This window comes from Sinocyclocheilus grahami, unplaced genomic scaffold, assembly GCF_001515645.1.
Source record: "Sinocyclocheilus grahami isolate Dianchi unplaced genomic scaffold, SAMN03320097.WGS_v1.1 scaffold2175.1, whole genome shotgun sequence".
NCBI lineage: Eukaryota > Metazoa > Chordata > Actinopteri > Cypriniformes > Cyprinidae > Sinocyclocheilus > Sinocyclocheilus grahami.
This window is the reverse complement of record NW_015507354.1, coordinates 63519-81351: the sequence shown is the minus strand read 5'-3', so window position 1 is coordinate 81351 and position 17833 is coordinate 63519. Positions and strand designations below refer to the sequence as shown.

At 36.8% G+C, this 17833-nt stretch overlaps 2 protein-coding genes across 2 annotated transcripts; both read left to right on the top strand.

Moving 5' to 3' along the window:
- Nucleotides 1-348: 348 nt before the first annotated feature.
- Nucleotides 349-4167, top strand: LOC107574295 (succinate dehydrogenase [ubiquinone] flavoprotein subunit, mitochondrial-like). The gene is made up of 9 exons (XM_016260741.1): nt 349-426; nt 1126-1173; nt 1324-1488; nt 1640-1788; nt 2608-2732; nt 2951-3119; nt 3187-3190; nt 3723-3894; nt 4061-4167. The coding sequence occupies exons 1-9, from the start codon at nt 367-369 to the stop codon at nt 4165-4167; spliced, it is 999 nt and encodes a 332-aa protein (XP_016116227.1). The 5' UTR covers nt 349-366.
- A 3030-nt stretch (nt 4168-7197) lies between these two features.
- LOC107574296 (retinoic acid receptor RXR-beta-A-like) lies at nt 7198-17427 on the top strand. The gene is made up of 7 exons (XM_016260742.1): nt 7198-7271; nt 7658-7811; nt 9474-9653; nt 10348-10371; nt 12099-12259; nt 16972-17101; nt 17272-17427. Exons 1-7 carry the CDS (start codon nt 7251-7253, stop codon nt 17406-17408), a joined length of 807 nt encoding a protein of 268 aa, XP_016116228.1. The 5' UTR covers nt 7198-7250; the 3' UTR covers nt 17409-17427.
- Nucleotides 17428-17833: the final 406 nt, after the last annotated feature.

Below are 17833 nucleotides of genomic sequence, written 5' to 3'. Positions count from 1 at the left end.
CCTGAAATGTTGGTGTCTCATATTTTAGAGCAGTCAATACAATTTGGGAAAGAAATCAATTAAATCAGTGTGTGTGAAAAAAAATCAGATGTAACCCCCTTTGTAATCATTAACATTTACATAAGTAACTGTAAATTAATTACACATTTTTTATGCAACTATAAAGTTACATTTATTTTTATGAGCTAAATTACTGCTACAACAAACTGACCTACGTATGCAATTAAAATAAACAACTTTACACTAAAGCCTAATCGAGTCAATGAAGCCAGGGGAAAGAATCACTGAATCATTTAACTGTTCAAAAGAACCGATTGGTGGAAATGAGTCGGACTTCTCAATGTGTTTCAGTCAGAATCGAGCAACATGGCTGCAGTCTGCGCTGCCTCCCGTGTCCTCGGGAGAAAGATTGTATCATCTAAAGCTGTAAGTCCTCTCTTATACTTTGCATGCTTTGTTTTTTTAATGGCATGTGTCTAGTGCAGGCGGAAAGTTTGAATGCTTTATACTCAGATGTCGCTATGCACTATTGTAGTCTGATATGTGTTGGTTTTGTAACCATCATCTGCTGGGTTAAGTAACACTGTTACGTAGTATCAGTACCTCTGTTATATGAGTCGGTGTACGTTTATGTGATGCTGTTTTATTAGTGGAGCTTGTCTTTTAGCAGTGAGGCTTGAGGGTTTTTCACCAAATGCATTGTGATATTTCATAGAAGTAAAGATTAGATAGTTTGTTAACAGGAATCCATTGAAGGTCAAGCAGGTAACATTAGCATTAGCCATGTAGTGTTGAATGCTCATGCCATTATGTTAGATATTATCACTGTTTAAGTGTCTGGATGCATGATTTTTATTCGATTGCGGCTCTCATATATCCTCAAACAGTCTCCAACCTATATTTTATCTATCTATTACAATGAAACTAACTTTAAAGGAGATGTCTCACTGTTATGTCACCAGAAAAGACCAAAATACATTAGAATAATGCGTGAATACTATGTTGTGTTGCAGTGTTTTTTTTTATGGAATTCGTCATTTTTACTAAAAGACTGCTAGACTTTTTTTTTATTGCAGATGTATTTTTTATTTTATATTTATTTTAATAAACAGAATATAAGACCAGGATGCCATTCACTACATGACAGAGCAGGCACCTGCTGCAGTGGTGGAGGTGAGAGACGCTGCTGCTGTCACCTTTACTGTCAGGAGATTGGATAAGAAAATTCTGTTTCCTTGTCTCTAACTCAAGCTTTGCTTAGCTTCAATAGAATTGATTTAGATTGTGATTTCCATCTCGTGAGATGTTTTTGTGTCTTTTCAGCTGGAGAACTTTGGTATGCCGTTCAGCCGTACCGAGGAAGGGAGGATCTATCAGCGTGCCTTCGGAGGCCAGAGTCTGAAGTTCGGTAAAGGAGGTCAGGCTCACAGATGCTGTTGTGTGGCAGACAGGACGGGTCACTCTCTTCTTCACACACTCTATGGACGGGTGAGTGAGAGTCTGTGGATGTGATCTGGACTGATGTTCCTTAAAACTTCAAGAAATCAAGATATAAAATCCTAGTAGAAGTTACAAAACAATTCAGCTTGAACGGGAGCAGCTGTTGAGCCCTGTCTGAAATGTATCTGTTGGTGTCTAGTCTCTAAGGTATGACACTAGTTACTTTGTGGAGTATTTTGCCCTGGATCTGCTGATGGAGGATGGCGAGTGTAAGGGAGTCATCGCACTGTGCATGGAGGACGGATCCATCCACCGATTCAGAGCCAAGAACACAGTCATTGCCACTGGGTAAGGGAAATCATCAGGTTTTATGTCTTAAAGGGATTTTAAAATGAAAATTTTGTCATCATTTACTCTATTTCAAGTTGTTCCAAACCTGTATGAGTTTCTGTCTTCTGCTGAACACAAACTAAAATATTTTGAAGAATGTGGGTAACCAAACAATTGCCGGTACCCATTGATTTCCATAGTAAGGGACCAGCAACTATTTGGTTACCCACATTCTTCAAAATATCTTTTTATATTTAGTGTTCACCAGAAGAAAGAAATTCATGCCGGTTTGGAACAGTTTATTAATATTTTAAATTAGCTTTTATTTTATTTTAGTTTTAGTAAATTTGTTATGTGCTTTTTAATAGTTTTTTTATTTTTATTATATATTAATTTATTTTATTTCAGTAAATATGTTTGTAATTTTAGCACTTCACGTTTTAATTCAAAGAGTTTCTATTTTTTTCTCATTTAAGTTATTCATCTAATATTTATATTTCAGCTTTATTTCATTATGATTATAAACTGAATATTTTTAACAATAGTTAACAATAACACTAGTATTCAGACGAATTCTTTAAAACAAAAGGATAAAAACAGCTTTTTTCTAACACTAGTTTTTAATTACATCTTTATAAGTTTGATTGTTTGAATTAGTTTACTTCGTTATAATTGTTTTGTTTTTAATGGCAAAAGCTGTCACTTTTATTTAAAAAAATAAATATTTGTAAGTAGAATGTATTTATTTTTTTGTAAAGATTGGTTTTACAATGAGGATGTACATAGTATTATTACAACAACATACAAATAAAGATATTTATTGTGTTTTCTCTGCAGAGGTTATGGCCGCACATTCTTCAGCTGTACGTCAGCCCACACCAGCACAGGAGACGGTAATGCCATGGTGACCCGTGCTGGACTGCCCTGCCAGGATCTCGAATTTGTGCAGTTCCACCCCACAGGTGAGCTGCGTTCTTTCATAAGCCTGGACAAGTCCTTTAGAGTACCTTGACTCCATAACATCTCTTTGGCTTTGGCAATATCTAACTGTTATATATTACAGCTGTGGTTATACTGTTTTTTTGCCGTGTTTACATGCATTTACAGCTCTTCCACTGATGTCCTCAGCCACCCTATGGTTGGTTTTAAATGACGTGACCTCTGACGTAATTTCCCTTAGGAATCTATGGAGCCGGATGCCTAATCACAGAGGGCTGCCGTGGAGAGGGAGGAATCTTGATCAACAGTGAAGGCGAGAGGTTCATGGAACGTTATGCACCCAATGCCAAAGATTTGGCCTCTAGGGACGTGGTCTCACGGTCCATGACCATTGAGATCAGGGAAGGAAGGTATAATATACTATTTAAATTTTTTTTTTTTTTCCATTTTTTTTTTTTTTTTTTTTTTTTTTTTAAGACATGTATGGAATGTCAAGTGTCAAATGCTTTTTTTAAAATTACATTTATGACTTTATTAGTGTAAAAAACGTGTAAATATATTTAGCCTTTTCCCCATTTCTCACACACTTTTAGAACAAAATTGTTGATAAAGGCCTGTTCATGAACCATTGCAGTGCAGCATAAAAATTAATTACCTTTTCTTCTGAAAATGAAAGTTTATGCGAGTTCATATCGGAGTAATATTTTTGTTGTTTTGGTGTTATTTTGTTAGAAATAAATATGTAGGTTTGGTAAATTGGGACTTTTTTGAGCAATCGGGAGTTATAAATTCAACAGAATTGAATTAATTTTTTGTTTAACTGTATTAAAAAATTATTAAGCCGTGGCTGTTTTATAAAATACAGATTCTTTGCATCCAAAAGGACCCAAATTGTGAAAATAGTATACAGATTTTGAATGCATTATGAACACAAATGTTAAAATCTCTGTTTGGAAGTGACCCTCATCATGAATCAGAATATAATGCTAATATCCTCTCTCTTATCGTGGCAGGCCATCACCCATGAGAATGGAGAGGATATGGTGGTGCCAGGCCTGTACGCCTGCGGTGAGGCCGGCTGTGCATCGGTGCATGGTGCAAATCGTCTGGGCGCCAACTCACTGCTGGATCTGGTTGTGTTTGGACGCGCTTGTGCCCTGACCATTGCTGAGACCAACACTCCAGGTAGCTTCAATACACCCTGAAATGGTGAAGGAATGCCTGATAATTGCCTTTTTTTTAGACAAGACACAATCCTGAAAAGTAGTAATTTAGTAATTATTTACATAATTTACATGTTTTTTTACATTCAGTTGTGATTTGTTTAGTTATCTTTCTTTCTTTCTTATAGGAGAGAAGCTTTCCCCTCTGAAACCCAATGCAGGAGAAGCATCTGTCACCAATCTGGACAAGATCCGCTTTGCTAACGGCAGTACCAGAACCTCAGAAATCAGATAATACATTAAATATATATATTTATATATTATGAACACTTAACATTGTTATTCAGATAAATAAGTGTGAGGTACAATCTCGAAATGAGTGTTCATACAGATGTGAACATGTTATTTGTTTTATGCAAGTAGTTTAGATGGGTCAAAAGAGCAGTTTCACACTTGTAATGTAAGCTAGTATGTTTGATATCATGTACAATGCCATTAAAATGTTAGGGGACTGTGAGATTTTTTTAATGTTTTTGAAAGAAGTCTCTTGCTTACCAAGGGATCAAAAATACAGTCAAAAGAGTAATATTGTAAAAATGTATTACAATTTAAAGTAAGTTTTCTATTTGGATATATTTTAAAATGTAAGTAAATGAACATACTTTCCAGAAGGCCAACAATTGACTAAAAATGTTTTTCTTATTGGTCTAATGAAGTATTCTAATTTGTTGAGATTGGTGGGTTTTTGTTAAATGTGAGCCAAAATCATCACAATTAAAAGAACCAAAGACTTGAACTACTTCAGTCTGTGTGCATTGAATTTATTTAATACATGAGTTTCACAATTTGAGTTGAATTACTGAAATAAATGAACTTTTCCACGACATTCTAATTTATTGAGATGCACCTATATATATATATATATGCTTACTGTGGAGTCGACAATTGCAAATATGATTAAAAAATTAATATGACAAAAAACTACAGAATGTCACATTTTATTATTAGCTGTTTCAACACATACGTGTTTTAACTAAACAAAAAAAAACGGCCAGCACTTTTAGAGTTCATCCCACTATTTGATGTGAGCATAAGTATTGGGACAGTTGAACTTAAGGCAGATGTAAAAGATTAAAAGCGAATATTTCATTGCAGATCCCAGATGCAGTTGCAAATGATGCTTAGGATCATTTGCAGTTCCCTTTTTCTCCACACTTTTGCTTTCCCATCACTTAGAATAAGGTCAATCTTTATTTCATCTGTCCAGAAAACTCTTTTCCAAAACTCTACTGGCTCACCTTTGTGCTCTTTTTGCAAACTCTGATCTTGCCTTTCTGGTTTTGGTGCTGATCAGAGGTTTGCATCTTGCTGTAGCCTCTGTAATTCTGTGTCAAAGTCTCCTGCGGACAGTAGATTGTCAGAGCATCACCCCAGCTTTCTGGAGGTGGTTTCCAAACTCTTGATTTCTCCATGGCCTTTGTCTTTGCTATAGCTCTAATTGACGACTTTTTTTCTTTTAGCATCCAAATTGCTTGCTTTTCTCTCAAAGTCAGATCCCTCGTCTTCATCCTGGTTTGTGTGTTTCGTCATCAAATGCAAGACTCAGAATGCAGAAGCAATGGATATAACTGATATGGATCATTTGCAGTTCCCTTTTTCTCCACACTTTTGCTTTCCCATCACTTAGAATAAGGTCAATCTTTATTTCATCTGTCCAGAAAACTCTTTTCCAAAACTCTACTGGCTCACCTTTGTGCTCTTTTTGCAAACTCTGATCTTGCCTTTCTGGTTTTGGTGCTGATCAGAGGTTTGCATCTTGCTGTAGCCTCTGTAATTCTGTGTCAAAGTCTCCTGCGGACAGTAGATTGTCAGAGCATCACCCCAGCTTTCTGGAGGTGGTTTCCAAACTCTTGATTTCTCCATGGCCTTTGTCTTTGCTATAGCTCTAATTGACGACTTTTTTTCTTTTAGCATCCAAATTGCTTGCTTTTCTCTCAAAGTCAGATCCCTCGTCTTCATCCTGGTTTGTGTGTTTCGTCATCACATGCAAGACTCAGAATGCAGAAGCAATGGATATAACTGATATGACACATTCCCTGCTTTTAATCTGAGAATTAATGCAACAGGACACAGCTGATCACTCAGAAAGACCTGTGAGGCAACGGTCACAATACTTTTGCTCACATTAGATAGGAGGATGAAACTCTAAAAGTGTTGATCTTCATAGTTGGTAAAACATGTATGTGTTGAAACACCCAATAATAAAATGTGACAATTTGGACAAAGCGGAGTCCAGCCCAGGGTCGTCACATGTGGTTGCCGTTCATTCGTCGGATCCGCCGGGCGCGCCGTTCTCGTCCCCGCCGCCTCAACTCACTCTAGCCCACCCTTTAAGTAACCCCTTTACTGAACAAATTGCTCTTTCTTGAAATAAATGCAATTATAATTAAAATGTAAAAAATCTACCTCAGCTTCTGCTCTAAACTATAGGGAGCCCTTTTACATTACTATAAGGTTACAATCAACAACAGAGCCCAAACTTAAATTCAATTAGGCTACTATTTATATTTAGCTGTAATAATCAACTATCAGATTTTTTAAAAATTATGTAAACGTACATTGTTTTTAAATTAACTTTTATTTTTAAATTGATTAACTTATACAATTTCTATTTGTTGTTGAAATACAATCATTTACAGAGTAGAATACTAAAGAAGAAGGGGTGATCACACTCGCTTGCGCTGCCGTTATTAGAACGGAGGTGTTAGTATACAGTGATCTGTCATGCCACATCAAAGAGCGTCAAAATAGCATTTATTGTCTGAATTTCCTGAAAAAATGGGACGATTTGTTCGGTACACGTACACGTGCACCGAACCGAAAGACCCATATAGAACATTTTCGGTACAAATACGTGTACCATTACACCCCTAATATATGTAAGTGTAAATATATATATATATGTATGTGTGTGTAAAAATACTTTTTTTCACATTATATATAATTAAGTGCAGCCTTGGTGAGCAAAAGAGACATCTTTAAAAAGCATTAAAACATCTTTTGAGCAGTAGAATGCAATGACTAGCAATATGTAATTAGACCTGAAAATTTTAAACTAGAGGGAATTTTTTTAATTCACTGTTTATTCACCGAGATAATTTGAGTTTCCCTCTAAAACTGTTAATGTATAACAGACCATCTGATATTTTGACCTTAATTTCCAAAGTCTCTTTCTCTGTGGATCTGAACCTTTTTTTTTTTTTTCCTAGTCTAAATTTGAGTTTTACCAAGACAAAAAAGCTTTTAGCACCACCTCCCTCGCGCCACATTTTTTTTTGTGCTCCTCCTCATGACTGCATTTGTGCTTCACAGATTAACATGTTTCGCAGAAACCCAGAGGTGAGACCTTGTACCCTCTCTCACTTTCTGACTCTCTTCACTTTCTATTAGCTTCTCTCATGCATATGTCTTCCTCCCTGTGCTGTTGCTCAAAAATGTTGAAATGTAGTTGTCTTTGAATGATTAAAGTCTGTTGAGGGGGTTGTGTTCATCGAAATACAATCAAAATCAGATTCTTATGGATTGATCATTTACCTGTGCTTAAATTGAGAGCTAATCAGGCATGTGTTACTGATCATAAGAAATTAACATGTATTTTTCTGTAATCTAGTTATTTGATATTTGTTTGTCAAAATGAGGAATTCTTCATTTTATTCAACTAAAATATTTCTTGTGTTTTCTGTCACTTTATCTCTCTCCATCTCTCCACTCATTGCCCATCTCAGATCAACTCCACCGTGTCCATGTCAGGTCTGCACGCCGTCAGCAGCTCTGATGACGTCAAACCGCCCTTCGGTTTGAAGCCGATGTCCGCCCACAGCCCAGGGCCCATGCTCTCTCAGAAACGCTTGTGTGCCATCTGTGGAGATCGCTCTTCTGGTACCTCACTGATAAACACTAACCCTAACCCGTCTGAAGGAAACACTGAAACTAGTTTCTTTTGTCTCGTTCCATTTAAATGTGTATTGCTATTGGTTAAATATTATAGAAGTGTAAAATATTTAATTTAAATGATGCAGTGTTATCAATTGTCAGTATGTGTAATAAGAAGCTTTATTTTGACGTTATATATCACAAAAAAAATGTCCTATTAGTATAATAAAAAAATCTATATATAAAGTACCATTTGAAAGTCTGGGGTCAGTACAATTTTTTTTATGTTTTGACAGATGGTTTTATCACCAAGACTATATTTTTTGTTCAGAAATACATAAAAAACAATGTTGTGAGTTATTTTATTTTAATATGTTTTAAATAGTTATTTATTCCTTGTCATTAAATTGTAATTTATTTCTGAGGCAAACCTAAATTTTCAGCAGTCATTATGTCAGTCTTCTGTGTCATTTGATCATTCATAATCTTCTGAGAGCTTAATAATTTTGTGGAAACAATTGAACAAAGTTCAAAAGAACAGTAGGGCTGTCGCGGTGAGGGAATTTCCCTTGCGGTAATTTTGAGTGGTGGTATGCGATATTATCGCCATACATATATTATTTGTGTGTATGTGTTACGATATAACTAACGAGGTCATATTCAGAAGACAATGAAACCGAAACCAAATAGCGTTGAAACAGGAATTGAAGTAAACCGAAGAGAATGACAAAATAACGGTCCACATAACAGAACATAAACCTGACAATAAGATCGTTAGGCTATCATTAGCCTATATGTATAACAGTTAGCCTAGTTATAATCTGATCTTCTAATCTGACTGGACAAGAGACTTTCTATTGATATTTCCACCTTCGCGCCTTCTAGATGGGCTGTCAGTCAGTGCAGTTACAGTGTTTTAAATTAAGTACAAGGTGGTGGAAAGGGACTGTCATTCAACTACAAGTTCAAAAACGCTGATTCATTCATTCAAAGAGACGTAATGAAACGCGCTGTTGAAATCATTTTAACTTTGAGCGCCACTTTAGAAGGCTCAGCTGACCAGCTATGCGTCGATGCTAAGACAGAGATTTCGCTTTCCTTGGACATGATAACCTATTTTCACAAATATGGTACACATTGTTATCATTACTAACTTGTTTAATATTCAGTCCACATGCATGGTGTAAAACAAGAAGGGCATAACCTTACAAAAAAAGAAAACCCGCAAGAATCGCTGTTGCTGCAGTTTGCTCGTCAATAGCGCAGTATTGCGATATTGAGGTTATCGCGACAGCCCTAAAGAACAGCATATATTTGAAATAGAATTTTTTTGTAACATTATAAATGTCTTATTTCACTTTAATCTAATGTATCCTTGCTGAATAAACATTATTTTTTATTTAAAAGTATTAAAAACTTAATGACCTCAAACTTTTGAACTGTTGTGTACAAGTAGTAAATAATCATGTGTCATGGTACTTTAGCTCTTTCTTGTTTTTATGTGGAACTTGATAGCTGCAAAAAATCATGACAAATGAACAAAAACAGCTTTTCATTATGTAACACTTATGCAACAACAATATTATGAAACTGTCAAAATTAGGCTCACCTATCTGTTGACTAAAGTCTTCCACCTCCATAAATTTGCCTCATGTCTCCTTTCTTCAGGCAAGCACTACGGCGTGTACAGCTGTGAGGGCTGCAAGGGCTTTTTCAAGCGCACTGTGAGGAAGGACCTGAGCTACACATGCAGAGACAATAAGGACTGTCTGGTGGACAAACGCCAGAGGAACCGCTGCCAGTACTGCCGCTACCAGAAGTGCCTGGCCATGGGGATGAAGAGAGAGGGTAAGAACAAGAACTCGCTGTCCCACCTAACACATACACATACCACAAACCCCAGATGAGAAACTCCTTACACTAGAGGTAAGAAGTTGTGATTGTCCCATATTGGATTTGCTATATTGATCACAGTGTATATTTTTATTTATGTGAAGTTAATGCAGTAGAAAGTTCAGTGCTGTGCTGTTATGCATTTAAGTGGAGCAAGAAACACAAACTGATGCTTTATATATAGAGAGCAGAGTGGGTGATTGACGATAATGCACTAAAAGTTTCACCCAGAAATTTCAGAAGATTTCCTGATTATTTACTCACCCCCAGGCCATACAAGATGTATATCTTTTTTTAATATATTTTTTTATTTTAAATTTGTATTATGTAGCCTATTTTACAATTAATTTGCCTGCCCAATATATCTGTCTATCACTAAGGAGAGCAAAACCGGGCAAGTGCTTTCTAGAATTATGGCAGACAAATAGACAAGAATGAGTAAGTATTGCAGAGACATGTAAATTTCAAGGTTGTTGTTGACTGTGAATGTAAAGAGGGCATTGTGGGTTGACATTACATAGACCTCACTGCACAAACCAGAGAGGAGAGCAGAGGGGGAGGGAGGGCTGTTGTCACCACTAACACCTGTCCCCCTCTCTCCCTCTTTTGTTTCCTCTCGTTTTCTCTCTTCCTCCCTCTCCTTCTGTAGTGGTCCAAGATGAACGACAACGATGTAAGGAGAAAGCAGGGAGGGAAGGAGGGGTGGTTGTCTGTGTATGTGTAAGAGAATGTGGGAATGGTGAAAGAATGACTCTGTAGGATATTAGTCACAGCTATTAAAGGGGCCATATCTATTTTTTCCTTGATCACTTTTTGCATTTTAATTTTTAAGATCGTTTATTAACCATTTAATATGGTTCAGTGTTTCCCACAGACTTGCACTCTATTTGTGGCGGCAACCCCCCCCACATATATAAATATGCAGTTACATTTGCTGCCAGCAGGAGGCGCTTTTAGAGCAGAAGAAATAGGTTTCCTATTTCCTATTGTGCACTGCTCACAAACGCTGCTTTTATCAGGAATTGCATGCAAGATGAAATGAAAATGACATCAGTCGGTTTCCTTCAGAAATACAGTAATATAAAAACACCCGCACCGCATTTTGATTTTGAAACGTGCAGTGCTTATGTTTATTCAACGAAGTCAACGGCAGTTTTGATATTGTGGCGGGCCGCCACAAATAAATCAATGTATGGGAAACACTTATGGTTCTTTGGAACGATATTCTTAAAGTGATATGTTATCATTAGGACTGTGAGTCTTTGGGTAGACAGTGAATCGATTCGATTCAAGAACGATTTGATTTAAGACGATTCACAACTAAATTCGATTAACAATTTGATTGATGTGAGCTTTATCTTATTTTCATAAAATAAAATGCTACAGTATTCAACTTTTCCACGAATGATGATTCTAAAAGAAACCGTGCCCGATATCTGTTTGCTATAGTAACAAACACAACTTTAATGCATCTGATTGACAGATGATTAAATCGCGATTCATTTGTTTCTTAGTGTTTTAAATTGATTACTGGCCGAAATCAGCCATTCACGATTCAAAAATTCATGTTTCAAAATCGATGCATATGCATTGTCAGGTTTTATAATCAATGCATCAAGAAAACTAGTGAATAGTTACACTAGTTATAATTTTTCACATTGATGCTTAAAGTCAGATTGAAATGTTCCTAAAAAACTAAAAAATTTAGCCACTTGTTTCTTATGTTGAGAAGGACATGCAGAGCTGTAGGTGCTACACCGCCAGAAATGACACAACTTTGCTCTTGATTTTTTTTTTTTTTTTGGTGTTTTAAAGTAATCGTATCCATCCAGCTTTATCTTTATTACTTAACTATAACTGGCCTACCAAGTTTCTATTACCCAATAGATGTTGTTGTGTAAATCATGCATCTGATGTGGCATGCAGAAGTTCAAGAATCTTTTTGTAGAGTAGTTCAATATGTACTTTTTTTTTTTTTTACTAGGAACTGAATGTACAGTGTTTTCAAACTGTTATCCGAGGTCAAGGAGGATTTGATTCTGCATGATATGTCCCCTTTAAATGGCATTATGCAGCAAAAAATATTAGTCATATGTGAATATTGTTTTGAATGTGTGTAATAAGGGATCTTTGTAGCTTTTACTGGGTCATTGAAGAAGGAATGTCGCTGGAGGACTTCAGGGTGTGAATGAATGTGTTGAAAACTAACCAGGAACTACATGTATCTGTATATCTCTGTGTCTCTCTACACCTGTTTTCATCTTTACCACTTTCCCTATTCACTACCCCTTCTCTCTGTTCATTTTTCCTTTCCCATCATGTTGATCTGTCCTCCGCCCTATCCTTCATCTCTATTTCCCTGTCTTGTTCCTCTTCCTCATTTCCCTGTGTGCGATACAGCTGTTCAGGAGGAGCGTCAGAGGAACAAGGAGCGGGAGGGAGAGGTGGAGTCCACCTCCGCAGCGAATGAAGAGATGCCCGTGGAGAAGATTATGGAAGCAGAGATGGCCGTGGAGCAGAAAACTGAGCTGCATGCAGATGGCAGCTCAGGGGGAAGCTCTGTAAGTTACAGATAAGCACGATAAAGAGGATTTCTGATCTTTAGTGGCAGGATTATTTGTTACGTGATGAAGAACTTCAAGGTGATTGGGCTCTAATTGTAGCAGCTCAATGACAGCAAGCTGGTGGACTGATTAAGGACAGGAAGTTGCATATTGGAGATTTTAGCTTTGAAACAGCTTTTTGTCTGAGACAGCCTGCTTGTATATCTAGCATCATCTCCAGAGTAGGACTGGCAGATATGGCCAAAAATATCATCTATAACAAACAATAACAATATTTTTTTCCCATATCATGATATCAATATTTATTGTAATATTAATTTGTTTATTCACAATCAGACTCCACAGAGTAACTACTTTTTAATTTAGGGCCACATGAAATCCATTTAAATTTTTCTATGTTCTGTGTTTTATGATTTAATACAAATTTAACATCAAAAAAGGGTATATATTGAAATTAAGAAAACTTTAACTATTTCATCAATCTTTAAAAATCGAATCAACTGAACATTAATAGCAATTTACCACAAAGCATTATATTTTTGTCAAAAGATTATGCACAACAGAACTGTATAAATTAAAACATGGATGAAACATCTTGGTTGTATATTACTTAAAAAATAATTATATTACTTTCAGAAGTTAATTTGGTATGCAGTACTAATACATTTCCGTCATTATTTTTATCAAGTTAAACCAAACTTGTATTTTGGCAGTTTGTCATGAAGATCTTAGGCTGATGATACGCGGGACAACTTTTTGAGCAATTTCACTGGGCAACTTTTTTTGAGCAATGTTGCTTGGGCACTTTCCCATTGCCCCGTGCATCATCAGCCTTAAGAGTTTCAGTGGTTTGATGGCAGTTTTTGTCAAATGAAACTAGGTATAATTTTCAAATATTATTTCCATGATTGATCGTCGTTTAAATTAACGATCAATTAATCGATTAATCGTTAACCTTAAAGTTCCTATGAAATCTAAATTAAAGTTTTTTTGGGTGTTAGTATCAATATGTTAGTCTTACAGTTATCTATAAGGCAGTGTGCTCCAAAACGGTGACAAAATTCGCATTTAGAAGATATAAGCATTCAAAGCTTTGCAGTTCATCACTTCCGCCAAAATGGCTCAACGATTTTTTTTTTACGTCACATCGTACTTCAGCTTCTCATCAAACTTTCTGTCCAATCAAATGCTCTCTAGAATCCGAAGCCCCTGCGCCCTACACTATAAAATAGCCATATTATAAATATTTTAAGCCGTGGCTGAAATTGTCCACAGAATTAGTATAGGGGATGGAACGATTCAAACGGTGTAAATATGCTTTCCACTGAGGAAAAAAATAAGTCTGGTTTCGCGCTGTCATGCTAACCACCGCACCGCACATACACTCTGCTCCGGTCCAGAGACACGATAGCACGGAGCGGATCACATGCGCGAGTCGGCGCAGACCACAAAATGTATCGGAGCTATTTGAATTCTACACAGAATGCTATATTTTATAGCAATATGGATGAGACTGTGGCTGGCATACCCTGTCAAATGCGGCTTTACGGAGCTCAACGGCTCTGAACGGCTCTAGCCCAAGCTGTGATATAAACTAACGCTATTGGCTATTTTAAAAAGGGGCGGGGCTGCTTGATATCCCTCCCTGTCTTCCTGTTTCAGTTAAAATGACGTCAACACATAGAGTAACGCTGTGTGTTTCTAAGCATTTCAGGGGACCTTTAATACTGATAAATGCGTCTATTGCACTGGCATATATGACAGGATGTGCAAATGCCACTCAAAACGCAGACTTCCTCACCCGAATTAAAGGGGGCTTTAGTCAAAATAAAGGCTAGTAGCAGGACTGTAAAATGAATGGATGTGATTATGATCATTTGATAAAATGAAGAGCACGCCGTAGTTACGTTTGGGATCATTTTACTTTGTTGGCTGTTTCATATCCCGTCACGGAGACTGCTGAACGAGCCTCTTTAAATGGTTTCATGGTGCTCATTGTTGTATTTTAAAACACAATCGCAATGTTTGCAATTGACATTATTGCCATTTAAAATAAAATTATTCCAAACTTAACTGCGGCACGTGGACCTGTACTGCACAGTCAGAGAACAGCTTCCACCGGTGGTGCTGCGGCAAAACACACTTGCTCACATGAAACACTATAAGGACTCAAGTGAGATGCAAAGCTTTGTTTATAAGAGAAATGGGCCTTTGCAGGCAAATGTTGCATCGCTTTTGCATTCATGTTGTTCGATACATTTAAAGCCATACGTGGCTTTGTGTTCTGTTTTGCCAGTTGGTCACAAATTTCCAGTAATTTAATAATATTTATTGTTTCTTTTCCCAAATCCTCACCGTCTCATCCTGTAACCCTTGCAGGTTTATTTTATTTTCGTTCACTTTTAATTACTGTTTTCGCATCTCTTACTCTAAATCTCTTAATTTTAGTTAAATCATGGGTTTTCTAGGGAACAAATTAATGAAACATGGACAGTGGCCACAAATAAATAATTCGTAGGAACTAATTAACAGGTTGTAAGAATGAATTTTAGGGGCGGGGCTGCTTGATATCCCTCCCTGTCTTCCTGTTTCAGTTAAAATGACGTCAACACATAGAGTAACGCTGTGTGTTTCTAAGCATTTCAGGGGACCTTTAATACTGCTAAATGCGTCTATTGCACTGGCATATATGACAGGATGTGCAAATGCCACTCAAAACGCAGACTTCCTCACCCGAATTAAAGGGGGCTTTAGTCAAAATAAAGGCTAGTAGCAGGACTGTAAAATGAATGGATGTGATTATGATCATTTGATAAAATGAAGAGCACGCCGTAGTTACGTTTGGGATCATTTTACTTTGTTGGCTGTTTCATATCCCATCACGGAGACTGCTGAACGAGCCTCTTTAAATGGTTTCATGGTGCTCATTGTTGTATTTTAAAACACAATCGCAATGTTTGCAATTGACATTATTGCCATTTAAAATAAAATTATTCCAAACTTAACTGCGGCACGTGGACCTGTACTGCACAGTCAGAGAACAGCTTCCACCGGTGGTGCTGCGGCAAAACACACTTGCTCACATGAAACACTATAAGGACTCAAGTGAGATGCAAAGCTTTGTTTATAAGAGAAATGGGCCTTTGCAGGCAAATGTTGCTTCGCTTTTGCATTCATGTTGTTCGATACATTTAAAGCCATACGTGGCTTTGTGTTCTGTTTTGCCAGTTGGTCACAAATTTCCAGTAATTTAATAATATTTATTGTTTCTTTTCCCAAATCCTCACCGTCTCATCCTGTAACCCTTGCAGGTTTATTTTATTTTCGTTCACTTTTAATTACTGTTTTCGCATCTCTTACTCTAAATCTCTTAATTTTAGTTAAATCATGGGTTTTCTAGGGAACAAATTAATGAAACATGGACAGTGGCCACAAATAAATAATTCGTAGGAACTAATTAACAGGTTGTAAGAATGAATTTTATATATATATATATCTGTCCGTCCTGCTCGTGTCCCGCAGAGCCCAATATGAAACATTTATCTGAGGAAATTATAATTAAACATGACTTGTTTATTACATTTCAATACAAAAGAACTTTGTGTTGTTTCTGTTTTAATGTACTTTTAAACTTTGGATGACATTAAAAGCGTAATTTGTATGTTGGTGAATTATTTTCTCAAAAGATCCCGCCCCATCACCGTCACTCGCAGCCGCTTGCACGTGTTTTGCTCATGAGTTGCACGCACCCCAAATTAAACCGCTTAATCGACCATCGATAGCTTTAATCGATTGCATCTCTTATCGACAATTAATCGAGCGTCGATTAATCGCTGGCATCCCTAAATGAAACGGTGAAGAGCTGGTGAAGTGACTCTCAAAGCAGCTCTGCAGATGAAGTTCATGTGTTCATGTACTTCTTTATTATGTTGAGACATGCTGAAAAACACTGAGCGTCACGTGTTTGAGTTTGTGTAGTAGACAAAACTACATCATTCATCGAGTTATTAGTGACATGCACTGACTGTCTGTTGTCACGTTTATTTCTGCTGGGTGACAGGCTGTTAATTTAAAGGTGCTGTATGTAGTTTTTTGACTACTAAAGCATAAAAATACCATAATATGTTTCCAGATATTTAAGAAACATGCTAAGTTAACATACTTTGTTTATCTGAAAAACAATGCTACAGTCAGTTATTCTCCTTTGAAAATGTGCGTTCCAGAATGTCGGTCTCTGTTTTGGTTTGTGAAACCTGCCCACTGCCAGTTTACCCAATTGTATTTCGGCACCCCGGGTTTCCAGGTGGTGGGAAACAGCATATTTCATTTCATTTATCGTCAAGTGCACTCGTTCCTGATGGTGTCGTCAATCTGGCAACCTGTGTGTGCCTCAAGTCTGAGGAGGAGGGGCCGGGTGAAAAAAACCCCTCTCCAATATTTTGAATTTGGACTGCAATACCTAGTTCAACCATTCGGTGTCAATCCTACATACAGCACCTTTAATTTATTTTGAGTCAAAATGTTCACAGCTTATCATTATCAATATATTTTATTGCAGTGTCCATGTGATATTGCTTTTTTTAACTGAAATTGAGTTTTGAAATTAAAATTCAAAAAGATATTATTGTACAAGTTTTGTTTTGATTTGATTTCCTCTTCTTACAACTTACCCATAATACTGTTTTTTGTTTTTTCCCCCCTCTCCTCAGCCAAATGACCCAGTCACAAATATCTGCCAGGCGGCTGATAAACAGCTGTTCACTTTGGTGGAGTGGGCAAAACGGATCCCGCACTTCAGTGAGCTGTCTCTGGATGACCAGGTCATCCTGCTGCGTGCTGGTAAACCTGTTTGCCTCTGTCTTTCGCACTTTGAATAACTTGATTGCATGTTTTTTAAATAATTGATAAAGCTGCAAACTGGAATTTAGTGATGCCTCACTTAGCAAACACTGATACTTTTCTCAGTATTGAGCCCTCCTCATCTTTTGCTGCTTTCATCTGTCCATCAGGCTGGAATGAGCTACTGATCGCGTCATTCTCTCATCGCTCCATCACGGTGAAGGATGGCATTCTGCTGGCCACCGGCCTCCATGTGCACAGGAACAGTGCTCACAGCGCTGGGGTGGGAGCCATCTTTGACAGGTAATCATCATGTCACATGACTACAGACACGTTAGCCTTGTATTGAGTTTTATTTGATTCACTTGCTATAGGTTTCAAAAAGAAGTTCAAAGTTTTGGGGTCAGTAATACTTTTTTTTTTTTTTTTTAAGAAGTCTCTTGTGCTCACCAAGGCAGCATTTATTTGATCCAGTGTTATTTGATTATCATTGAGCTGTGGTTATATTAATAAAAACTGTTGAATATTTTTATTTAATTTTAGTATTAAGTTTTAGTTTTGTCTGTAGAGAATACATCAATTTAAACAAAAAATTAGATGTTGCCTTGAAAGTTAGCTGAAAATAAGTTTTTATTGTTTGTTTTTTTATTGTATTTCTGTATTTGTTTTTTTTTTGTCAAGTATTAAACATTGTTTATGGCTTTAGGTTTTAGTTTTTTTAATCAAAATATA